Raw genomic sequence first — 12,475 nt, 5'->3', positions numbered from 1 at the left:
TTATTTATTTATTTATTGCGGTACATGGGCCTCTCACTGTTGTGGCCTCTCCTATTGCGGAGCACAGGCTCCAGACGCGCAGGCTCAGCGGCCATGGCTCACAGGCCCAGCCGCTCCGCGGCACATGGGATCTTCCCGGACCGGGGCACGAACCCATGTCCCCTACATTGGCAGGCGGACTCTCAACCACTGCGCCACCAGGGAATCCCAACATCCTGCATTTTATCTGGCAACCCTGTTTGAGGGGGATGCAGGCCAGAAGCCTGGAGACGCTGCCATGCGCACTCCTCAGCCCCCAGCTCTCCTCTTCCTGCCACTTCCCTCCTCCTCACCCCCAAGCAGGCCACCTCACAGCTTTCTCAGTCCTGATTTCCTCACGTACATGAGTTTCTGTATCTATCTAATTGGGGCCCCCAGGCTGTGTCAGAGTTGGGAGAGGAAACTTGAGGACAACTCAGGTTGTTGTCTTGGAAGACCTAGGGTCTGACCCTGAGTCACCTGCAGCCCATGGTCTGGACAGCTGGGGGATGGGGCTCTGTGGCTGCCTCCATGGGGTAAGCCTCAGGATGGGGAGAGATGCTGAGAAAGGACGCAGAGGCTCCAGGATAAGGACACTGAGACACAGAGCTTGGGAAGAGAGACTCAGAGATGAGGAGACAGAGAACCAGGAGAAATTTGGAAACAGATCTGCAGAGATGAGGAAAGAAGGAAAGGAGAGATTCAGAGCCAGAGAGACAAAGATGCGGAGACGGGGGTGGGGGCGGGGTGGGGGACAGGGACCCTAGAACAGAAGCGGGGAGAAGATGTTTCCCAGACATTCAGGATCCCGGACCAAGTGATGGACACTGACAGACAAGATGTTGCGTGCTGCCCTTAGGTCTGGGGACAAGGACAGCAAGCCATCTGGGTGGTGTCAGGAAATTAAGGATTGTGGGGGGAAAGCTGGGATCCCAGACCAGCAGGGTGGTCCACCTCATCACCCCATACTCATACCCAGTGTGGTGACAGCATCACCTTCTCTGCAGCTGACACCCCAGTTTTCCGGTGCCTCGTACAATTTTGGAGTGACACCCGTGGTGGGAACCCCACCCAGCTCTAATTCTGCTTCCTTCACTGAGTCACCTCCAACCCCGCCAGACCTGTTGAGGGGAGACTTTGGTGACTCAGGCCTCCAGGCCCCCAGCTCTTTCATCTCCCAGGAAGACAGCAGTCTGGGTATCCCAGGACCCCTACCCCACTCAGGGATGCAGCCTAGCTTAACCCCAAGAGTCTGGATGCCCAGCCCCCTCCTCCTTCAGACCCAGGAGTCCAGGGCCCCAGTCCTCTGCTCTGTTAGGACTCAAGTGTCCTAGACCACATCCACCTCCCTCAGGAACCAGAAGTTTCTCAGTCCCCAGCCTCCTCCCTTCCCAATTTGGATTTGGGTGAGGTGTGTTTTTTTACTTTGGTTCCAGCATGGGTCACCCCCAAAACACACTGCCCCCCATGTGCCCAGTGGCCCTGAATGGGGGCACAAAGCCCCTTCTGCCCGGGAAGTCGGGGCCTCACTAAGGATGGTGGGAGAGGGCCCAGTGGGAGCCCACTCTGCACTCTCCTGCACCACCAGCCTCTCTCCTCTCCCTGTTTCCCTTCCCTCTGAGCCTTGGCGTGGCCAGTGGCTGGTACCTCCACTCACCTGACACTCCACCTTTCTATCTTTGTGTCTTTTTTCTGAATCTCTTCTCCCCCTTTCTTTTTATTTCTCCCCAGATCTTTGTGCCTCTCTGTCTCGGCATCTCTTTCTCTCTCTCTCCATGTCTTCTCATCTTATCTCTCTCCATCTCTCTGAATCTCCTTGTCTCTCTCTCCCCTCTGGGCCTCTCCTTCTGTCTCTGTCTCCCATTCCCTCCCTATCTCTCTTGTCTCTTCCTCTCTTTTGGTGTCTGTACAGCTGTGCCCCTTGCACCTCCCCTCAGCCTTCTCTCTCCCTCTCTTGGTCTCTCTGCCCACTTCCCTTTAGATCTCTACTCCCAGCTCGTCATCCTTGGACCCCCTCCCCCACGATTTCCTTGGTCCTCTGAGGCCAGGCAGGAGGCGGGAGAGGGGAATGAGGGATGGAGAAGGAGGAAGGGGAAGTCCCAATGTGGGGAAGAGGGTCAGCCAGACCGGCTTGGCTCCCTGGGCATCTCTGTCAGAGCCCCACCCAGGGCCACGTGGCCCGCCCAGATATAAGCAACTCAGTTCCCAGGTGTCACCCACAACTCTGTCTCCATCGTCGCTGTAGCAGTCCTGCAGGTAGGAGCATCTGCCCACAGCCTTCTACTCAAAGGTTGGTGCCTCTGCTCTCTTCTCCCCCCACCCAACTCCACTCATGTCTCTCTGCCCCCTTACATGTCTCTGACTGTTTACCTCTCTGGACATCCCTGTCTTTCTCAATGCCCCCTGTGACCCACCCCCCTTTCTCAACCTGATGGCACTGAGTTGAAGTTGGAAGTTCTGGGGGCCAGTACCCCCTTTACTAACCCTCTTGGCTGGGCCATCAGATGTGAGGCGTTTCTCTTCAGCTCACTGAGCCTCAGTGTGCTGTCTGTGAAATGGGCTTACAGAAAAACAGTACTGGGCAGGTGTGAGTGTTACTGGTGGCATCTCTATAGGCACCTACCTCTGATCTCTTTCTCCCCTTGTCTCTGACTCTGCCTGTCTCTGTCTTTTGGTCTTTCTCTCCAGCTCTGCCTCTGGTATGAGGAGGGCAGCTGTACAGAGATGGGCGAGTTTCTCGCCCCCAACCCCATACAACCCTATCCCACGTCTCTCCTAGCTGGCAAGCTGATATGGCTCTTTCTCCCCAGCATCCTTACCCCTGAGAACCCAGCCCCCAGTGCCCCTGCCCCTTGCCCTGACCTCCCCCAGTATCCAGCATCCCTTGGACAGATTCTGACGTTGTCACCACTGCCACGTCTGCTGTCCCCAACGGCCACCTCCTCAGGGCCAGCAAGATGCAATTTGAGATGCATGACAACGTGAAAGGCAAAGGTGGGATCGCTGGATGGAACCCCAAACCTTCCAGTCCCCGGAACATGGCCACTTCCTTCCCCTGGGCACCCTGGCTTCGAAGACAGACGGCACCTGCCTGCACCCCAGATGCCCCGACGTGCAGGGACCCAGGTCCCCAGGCCCAGGCGTGGAGGAACCGGCGGCAGGTCCCCGCCCCGCCCACATGTAGCGCCAACCTTCCCTAGACTTGCAGGCTCCCCACCCACCCCACCTCCAGCCGAACCAGTTGTGCAGGAGACACCAACAACAGGGACAGACTGGGGTGTCGATGCCCAGATGTGGCATAAAGAACGCGGGAGGCACAGTGGTGTCCCCTCAGTGGGCGGCCTGGTGGCCTCGCCCGGACTGCCCGGTAGAGGGAGGGGCTGCATAGGTGCAAGGGCCCAGGAGGTGCTGCGAAGCTGCCCGCTGACCCCCGCCTCTCCCCTCCGCAGCCATGTCCTACCCAGTGACCAGCCAGCCCCAGGGTGCCAGCAGCTACCAGTGCCAGCTCAGTGACTGGAACACCACTCTCATGGACTGCTGCAGTGACATGCCCATCTGTGAGTGCCCGCCGCTCCCTCTCCAGGCCCGGGGAAAGAGCGGGAGGGGAGCGAAGGTCACCCCCAGCCCCTTCCTCGCCCTACTAGCCCCACTCCCCGTCTCCTTCCTTGGACCCTGAATTCCCAGTCTCTAACCCACATGCCTTCCTGGGACGCCCGACACTCCCTAGGATCCCGGCCTCACACCTTCCAACTTCCACTGGGACCCTCAACGTCCCCCTTACACCCTCACTTGTCTTCCTTGGGTCCCCAACTCCCCCTTCAAACCTTATTTCCCAATCTTGAAACCCCACTCTTCGGACCCCTAATTCCCTCTGGGACCCTCACTTCCACCAACACTCAGCTGCCTCTGGGCCCCGCAACCGCGCGCCGCGGACCCCGCCTAGCCCCTCCCCGAGGCAGAGCCTGCCGGTGGCACCCGGTGGGCCCCGCCCTTATTGCCCCGCGTCCCCTGCAGGTCTGTGCGGCACTTTCGTCCCTCTGTGCCTCGCCTGCCGCATCTCCGACGACTTCGGCGAGTGCTGCGGCACTCCCTGCCTGCCCGGAACCCTGAACTCCCTGCGCACCGGCATGCGCGAGCGCTACCACATCCAGGTACGCGCCAGGCCCGGGACCGCAGGAGCCGAGGGCTGGGGACGGGCCTCCTGGGATGCAAGTTAGGACTGCTAACCTCTTTCTCCCACCCTCCAGGGCTCTATCGCGAAAGACTGGGCGGCCCTCACCTTTTGTTTGCCCTGCGCCCTCTGTCAGATGGCGCGGGAGCTGAAGATCCGAGAGTAAAGACGTTCCCCTCACCTTTTTCCTTTTCCACCCGTCACGCCTGCCCTCCTCTGCCTTCTCCTGGGAGGTCCTGACCCTCCGCCCTATCCCGCTACCAGAAATGCACCCACAATAAAAAAAAAAACCTAAAAACCAACTCCGCCTACATCCTTTTTTGTCCCAGGGAAGGAATCTGGGTGGAGAAGGAGGTTTGGTGAGGGAGGCGGGGACACAGGGAACATGCCTAGGTGTGGAAGGAGTTCCAGAGTCGATCTGCTGTGTGCGACATTGGCAAGTCTCTTCCCTCACTAAGCCAGGGAGTCCTCACTAACAAAGGAAAACCACCAACTCCCTAGCTGCCTACCTGAAGCTCCGCCCAGAGCCTGAAAATTAGCCAAACCAGAAAGGCTGTCTGAGGACTGTCCGGGTACCAACCATTCAAAGAAAAAATTAGGAGAGCCCCCCTGCTCACTCAATACCTGTGGACTCTTGGCCTGCACACAATCCTAACAGATGCGGAGGCTCTTTGTCTTCAAAGCACAGAACTGTCAGGTTTAAAACTCTCTAGAGCTGAAAGGCATACTCAAGGATCATACAATTCAATCCACCCCCTTTATTGAAAAGCGACTAGCAGATTAGAAATGTTTGGGTCTCAAAGTTGGACAGACCTGGGATTCAATCTTGACTCTTGCCACTTACCAGCTGTGTTCTCTTAGTAAATTAATACACCTGAGTCTGTTTCTCCCTCTGAGGATAATCCCTAATATGTCATATGGCTACTGTGAGAGCAAGAGATGGAACAGATGGAAAGACCAGAGTCAATTTAACAAACTGTTGTTAATATTATTATTATGTAATAATGTATAACTATTCTAATATTCATATATTATTTGTATTATTTGCTATTCTTCTCTCTCTGTGTGTATTCAACCATCGAGTGACATTCTTCACTTGGAATGTCTAATAGGCATCTTAAGTTTAACGTGTCTAAGACCTGACCCCTGATTCCCCACCGCCCCAAGTCTGCTCTTCCCACAGTCTTCCTCATCTCAGGAAATAGCGAACGCCATCCCTTCTGTTGCCCACTTTCTCTCTCACCCAGTATCCAAACTGTCAACAAATTCTGTTGGTTCTACTTTCAGAACAGATCCAGAATCTCCCTTCTTCCCATTCTATTGCGCCTCCTTGTTCCAACCACCCTCCTCTTCGGCCTAAACAAATGCAGTGGCTCCTCACTGGGCTTCCTGCCCTAACTCCACCCTTTTAGTCTCTTCCCCACGGAGAAGCCCTGTGGACATCTGAAATAGATCACATGCCTCCTGTGCTCAGAACCCTCTGCTGGCTCCTCCTGCTCGTAGTAAAAGCCAGAGTCCTCACGGTGGCTCAAGGACCCGCACAATCTTCCTCTTATTCCCTCTGTGACCTTACCTCCTCTTTATTCTCTCTACTCCACGAGTCTCTTGGTTGTTTCTCTAAGATGTTAGGCACGCTCCCACGTCAGGATCCTTGCACTGGCTGTTCCCTCAACTCGGAACTCTCTCTCCTCAGATGTCCCTATGGCTCACTCTTTCACTTCTGCTCACATGTCATCTTAAGAGTGAGGCCCAGGACTTCCCTGGTGGCGCAGATGGTTAAGAATCCGCCTGCCAATGCAGGGGACATGGGTTCCATCCCTGGTCCGGGAAGATCCCACATGCTGCAGGGAAACTAAGCCCGTGCGCCACAACTACTGAGCCTGCACTCTAGAGCCCGTGAGCCACAACTACTGAAAACCACGCTCCTAGAGCCAGGGCTCCGCAACAAGAGAAGCCACTGCAATGAGAAGCCCCTGCACCGCAACGAAGAGTAACCCCAGCTCGCTGCAACTAGAGAAAGCCTGCACGCACTGATGAAGACCCAATGCAGCCAAAAATAAATTTTAAAAAAAAGTGAGCCCCCCCACTTCCACCTTACATTAAAGAGCAAGTACCTACCTCCCCATCCCCCTCCTTCACTGCCTTGTTTTTCCAGTCATTTTCCAACATACCGAATCTTTTATTATTTGGCTCCCCACTGGCTTGTCAGCTCCATGAGAGCAGGGACCTTGTTGACGGCTATATGTCCAGAACAGTGTGGAGCCCAGTGGAGGTGGAGACAATGTGTGATCACAGGTGGGAGACGTTGGCTTAGAAAAGGGAAGAGATTTTAGAGGTAATACAGGGGGGCAATGGAAAGTCAGACAGGCTTGTGTCGGAATCTGGACTCGTCTACTAATCTGCCCTGAGTTTTGGGCAAGGGACTTAATTTCCGAATCTGCAGAATGGGGGGACAAGTCCATACCTCCCAGCTGTGACGTTGGGAAGATTAAAAGACTCATGCCAAGCACCCAGCACAGCGCTGGAGTGCTGTAGGCCCTTGGTAAAATTTCTCCCCTTCTCCTGAAGTCCCTAGGCCATCAGTGGCCACACATGGGCTAGAATCCAGGTCCCTAGCATCCCGTGTCCAGGCTTTCTCTCACTTCACCACAAGCCCCTTGCATTCGGGTGTGTGTGTATCAGGGAGAGGCAACTGCTGAGGGTTTGACGTGGAAAACGAGGAACACATGCTGTGGGGCACTGGTACAGAGGCATCTGCATAGCAGTGACAGGAGCTGAAGGGAAGGTGGCTCTGTGCCCCAGAGGAAAAGTCCAGTCAGTGCAAACGCGCTGCTCAGGAAGGCAAAGTCACAGGGTGACTGCTAATAAGAGACCTTACCAAAGGGTCCAAACACAACATGGAGGAGTCGGTTTTTTTTTCTTTCCCCTAAGCATTTAGCAGGACCTGGCAGAGGGCCAATACTTAATTAATTAATTTATTTTTGGATGTGTTAGGTCTTCGCTGCTGCACGCGGGCTTCCTCTAGTTATGGCGAGCGTGGGCTGTTCCTCGTTGTGGTGCGCGGGCTTCTCATTGCGGTGGCTTCTCTTGTCGTGGAGCACGGGCTCTAGACGCGCGGGCTTCAGTAGTTGTGGCCCACGTGCTCTAGAGCGCAGGCTCAGTAGTTGGGGCGCACGGGCTTGGTTGCTCTGTGGCATGTGGGATCCTCCCGAACCAGGGCTCGAACCCGTGTCTCCTGCATTGGCAGGCAGGCTCTTAACCACTGCGCCACCAGGGAAGCCCCCATGGAGGAGTCCTGAATAACCACCTTAACTCCTTTCTGGTTATGCGGGATGACCCCACTGGCCTCAGGACTCCTTGAGGCAGCGTGTCCCACTGCTAGTTGGCTCCCCAGTTGGGAAATTCTGCCTTATCCTGAGCAGATATTGACCATTTTGAACACCTACTCCTAGTGTCCACTCTGTGCTGAGACAGCTAGGTCAACTTATGCTAAATAAAGCAGTTCTTCCTTGGGAAGTGGAAGAGCCTGGTGGTCAGGAACATGGATGTGAGAGTCAGGTCTGGGTTCAAATGGCAGCTGTCGCTCAACAGCTAAACAGTGTCTATGAACTTCTGTCTTCTCATGTGCAAGATGGGGATTACATGGTCCCCACCTCATAGATTTGACTGTTGGAAAGATCATAATAGCGAGCATCTAGCATTGGTGTTCAGTAAAATGTAAGCTCACAGTCACGTCTTGGAGGTTAGGTACGACCATCAGCTCATAAAGGCAGAACGTGTGGGCAGGGCAATCCCTGAAAACTCCTTAAGTTGCTCATGAAGTCTGAAAATACCATGATATTCACAGGCCCCTAAATCCAACACATCGTCATGTCCTTGGCTCAGAAGCAGATGAAGCAGCCGGCCTGTGCCTAGGGGCTGGGTTGTAAGTACACTGCGGAACACTCCCAGCAAGACTCCCACGCTGAGCGAGGCCCACCGACGGGATGGAGATCTCCCACTCCCACCTTCCCTCGCAAAAGCACTCTTGCTTGGCCAGGGGACTGGTGGATAAAGGCTCCCATGATGCTTTTGGTTTGGGCTGTGAGAATCTACTTGAATTAGAGAAAGCTCACCGTGCTAGGGCCTCACCTCAGTCTTTGCGCTGCCTGAATTCTCTTACGTCAGGGGCCAGAATAAAACCCAAACCTGGGAGCAAGGCAGTCTGTTTTCCTTCCTGAGACGAGCAGGGGTCTCCTTGTGACAGGGATCTGGGCAAGGGTCAAAGGCCTCACTGCCCTCATGTACCCTCAGGTCATCCCTCCTGGGGAACAAGAGCTTCTGTAGTGCTCCTGGCACCACCCCCGTCAGGAGACACAGTGAAGAGCCAGGCTCAGGCCACGCGGCTTGGAGGGGGCACCAAGATAAGGACATTTATCTGACTTAACCAGCTCTCAGGTGCTGGGTCAGAAAGCCAAGACGGCCCATCCACTGCACACAGACAGCACTTGGACACTGGATCTTCCCCACACTATTTGTTGCTTTAATCGCTCCCCCTCTTTCAGACGGCCTCTGAGGGCACACATGGCCTCAGACGGAGAGGAAGACACGGGGCCCAGCTCTCCAAGGTCCAAAACAACAGCTGAGGGATGGAGTCTTGGGAAAGGAGTCCCAAGTTCAAGATGGTTAGGATGGGGTGGGGATGGGGGGCAGAGGCGGTCCTCAAGGGGCAGAAGGGCTCAGCAAGGTGGTGGCTGGGGTGAGGGTAGGCCCTGGGGAAAAGCCAGATGCTGCTTCAAGGCAGCATTGTCTGGGAAGAGAGCTGTATGTTGAAAACTCTGCCATTTCTATTCGAACCCTGGTGTCCCCCACCCAACCCTGCCCTTCCCGGGGCGGCATCTCAGGCAGGGGCTTTGTCTCCTTATGCCCCCTCTGAGCACAGTGACCCTGATCCTGGGGTCAGGTACCACCACCTGAGCCTCGTCCCTCCAGCCTAGCGGTGGCAGCAGCAGCGTCCTGCTCTGGCTCGCCCCTGGGCTGCCTCACTGTCCCATCTCTTCTCGGCAGCGTCCCTCACCAGTAGAGCCAATCCCCGCACTCAGCTCCCTTTGCTGAAAAGACTCCGGGTGACTGTGTTTCCCTGCTTGGACCTACCCGAAGAGATGTCTCTAAAGGGGATCTTAGGTCTAAAGCTGGACTCCTGGTTTCCCCCCACAGCTCCAGTCTGCCCCGTCTTTATAAACCCACCTTCCACCCACAGTTTGGGCCACAAAGTTGGGGTCAGCCTGGACTCCTTCCCTCCCTCACTCCGACGTCCACACCATCATCACATCCTTCCACCCACAGCCTGCATCTGTTCCCGACTCCTCTTCTCACGGCCACTTCCCTGATCTGGCCCATCTCTTGTCCCCCTGCTGCCTCTCTTCCACCGTCCCCAGTCCACTCTCCACAGAGCGGAGTGACCTCTTAAATACATCGGATCCTGTCATTCTCCCTCCTAAAACTGTCCGATGGCTGCCCAATGCCCTGAGAATAAAACCCCAAACCCTATGTGTGGCCCACAGGCCCTGGGTGATCCGCCCCTGCCTGACCCTGACCTCATCTCCTCTTCACACGTGGTCTGGGTCACACTGGCCAGCTTTCCGATCCTTCCAATAACAGAAGCTGGTTCCCGCCTCAGGTCCTTTGTCCTAACAGTTCCCTCTGCCTGGATCCCGCTTCCCACAGCTCTTCCCACAGCCAGTTTCCTTCTTAAAGTCTAGCTTCGCACAGGGACCAACTGACTACCCCAAGGTTCCTCACAGCCACGTTCCGTTGCTACCTCATGGCACTCGTCCCATTCGCAATGGCCTGACTCATCTGTCCGTGTGTGCGTGCGCATGTGCGCGCATGCCGACGGGATCCCTTCACTAGAACCTAAATCCCACGAGATCAGGGAACCTTGGCTGTCTTGGTTCCCGCTCTGCGCAGTGCCTTCAACAGTGCCTGGCACATAGTAGGTATTCAATAAATAATTGTTGAATGCAGAACAAAGAAGGCCTGTCTGGGGACCCCCCCACCCCACCCCACCCCACCCAGGGGAAGGAAACCAGAGGTCTCTGAGGACACAGTGTCCCAGGTGGAGGGGCCCCAAGTCCAGGGCGGCCCCCTCAGGGGACTCGACTGCTGTGGCTGAGGGTCCCACCACGGGTCAGAGAGACATGCTGGTGAGGTTGTCCTGGCTCAGCAGTCCCTTCCGGCCTGCACCAGCCCCGTGCCCACCGCCCCCAGCACCCCCGCTCCCCCCACAGTACTCATGCAGCCTGTGCCGCAGAGTGACAAGGGCTGACCCCAGGCAGGCGCCGTTGGGTGCATGGGGCCCGCCAGGCAGCTGGAGCAACAGGGTGGCCACGCCGGCCATGCCATCTTCAGTGGGCTCGAGGGTGATAGGCCCGGCTCGCAGGCCAGCAGTGGTGGCAGGGATGGTTGGTGGGCAGCAGCTCCCTCCCACGGGTCCCCAGGGCCCGCCAGCCCCCGTCAGCAGCAAGGGTGCCAAGAAGGGCTCAGAGCGGCGGAAGGCGGGTGGTGGGAGCCCGGCCGGCTTCCAGGCGGGGGCCGGGGCAGCAGGGTCGGGTGGGAAGCAGACGGTGACCTTGGCGAAGGGGCGGCTGGCCATCTTGGTCATTTCTTGCAGGTGCCGGCGCTGCTCCTGCCGCTGATCCAGGGCCTGCTTGGCCTTCCAGAGCAGCACGCAGAGTGAGAGGAAGAGAAAGAAGCAGGAGAAGAAGACGGAGAAGAAGACAAACAGGTCGATGTGGGCCTGGTCCTGCCGGAAGAAGAGCAGGCCCTGCGAGTCGGCCGAGCCATTAGCACTGGGCCCACTTGGGTCTCCCACGCCCAGCAGGAGCAGGTAGAAACGGCTGGACTTGAGGGTGTGGTGCTCGTGCGGGTAGGTGATGACCAGCCGGTCCCGCACGCCACGGACCACCAGCACCACGGATGGCTCTGTCACCGTCACGTAGGTGATCAGGCCCCGTGGCCACACCTCTCGCACTCGTGGCTCCGCTGGGGTGGCCGGCCCACCTCCGGCCCCAGGTCCCCCCAGATCCCCAGCCCCCCGGGGCCCACCGTCAGCAGGGGGTGGAGGGGCTGGGGGAGGCGGTGGCGGCTGGATGTGTACGGTGTGGACGCCAGTGTCGGGGGCCACACGGACCACGAAGGTGTCATAGGAGGTGGAGACGTAGAGGTCCACGGCGCCAAAGGTCACATCCAGCGTCAGGCGGATGTCCACATTGGTGAACTTGGGCTGCACGCCAAAGAGGACAGTGCGGCCGGGGCCCAGAGCGCGGCGCTTCGGCTCGTGGAAACAGTTGGTCTGGGACGTGGGGTCCAGGCAGTACTCCTGCTCCACGGAGATGAGGCGGTAGCACTGCTGGCCACCCAGCGGGCTCCCGTGGAATGACTCCCGGCACTTGGCACACTGCGGGCAGGGTAGGGAGTGGAAGCGGCCATCAGAGCTGAACTCAGGGTCCAGCCCTCCTCCAAGGAGGACTGACATTTTGTAGCTACTGGTAAGTAGCCCCTGCCCTGGGTTTCCACAGTGTCCCAGCAGCTTCCTTGTGACCCCCCTGGACTTCCCTGACACAGTGTGGACACTAACAGCATCCTACACTCCAGCACTGCTGTTCCTGGTGTCACCCCAGTGACCAGAGCACCCTAGTGGCAAGGCCTCTGGAACTCTGAGGCACAGCAATGAAGAGCTCTGTTGAATCCTGGCTCTACCTCCTCACTAGCTGTGTGGCCTTGGAATAGTGACTTAACCTTGCTGAACTGGAGATTCTTCCTCGGTACACAGAGAGTAAACACTACTGAAATCACAGGCCCAGCACAGGTGAGCCAGCCTTGCCTGCTAGCCTTGCTGTTTCTGGACTATATTGGGTAGGTCCTGCCTCAGTGCCTTTGCACTGGTTGAGCCTCTGCTTGGATCGCTCTCCTACCTGCCCCGCACCACCCGCCCCATGTCTGAATGTCTTTACTCAAGTGTCACATTCTCACTGAGGCCTTCCTTGGCCACTGTATCTACCATTTCCGCTCCCAACATTTCCTAGCCCTCCTTTCTGCTTAATTTTCCTCCTTACTGCTCATCACTAACACACTACATGTCTGACATATTCATTTGTTGGTTGCTGGACTCCTCCATGAATTCCCTGAGGACAGAACATTTTGCCTGTTTTGTTCCCTACTGTGTCCCAATGCCTTGCACAGTGCCTGGCATATATTAGGTGCTCAGTAAAGAGGTGTCGAGTGAATGAGTTGGCCGGATAACAG

At 56.7% G+C, this 12,475-nt stretch overlaps 2 protein-coding genes across 2 annotated transcripts in view; one reads left to right on the top strand and one right to left on the bottom strand.

The window, feature by feature from the left end:
• The first annotated feature begins 2,975 nt into the window (after positions 1-2,975).
• On the top strand, positions 2,976-4,355 carry CNFN (cornifelin). Its single transcript, XM_030874150.2, has 4 exons — positions 2,976-3,012; positions 3,468-3,575; positions 4,033-4,169; positions 4,266-4,355. The coding sequence occupies exons 1-4, from the start codon at positions 2,976-2,978 to the stop codon at positions 4,353-4,355; spliced, it is 372 nt and encodes a 123-aa protein (XP_030730010.1).
• A 547-nt stretch (positions 4,356-4,902) lies between these two features.
• Positions 4,903-12,475, bottom strand: part of MEGF8 (multiple EGF like domains 8) — a 47,298-nt gene continuing 39,725 nt past the window's right edge. Inside the window, exon 41 of the mRNA XM_030874133.2 lies at positions 4,903-11,627. Within this exon, the coding sequence (XP_030729993.2) occupies positions 10,359-11,627 (1,269 nt within the window). The 3' untranslated portion in view covers positions 4,903-10,358. The remainder of the gene's footprint in view (positions 11,628-12,475) is intronic.

The sequence above is a fragment of the Globicephala melas genome, chromosome 19, assembly GCF_963455315.2.
Source record: "Globicephala melas chromosome 19, mGloMel1.2, whole genome shotgun sequence".
NCBI lineage: Eukaryota > Metazoa > Chordata > Mammalia > Artiodactyla > Delphinidae > Globicephala > Globicephala melas.
Note: the sequence above shows the minus strand (reverse complement) of the source record. Positions and strands in the feature narration are given on the sequence as shown.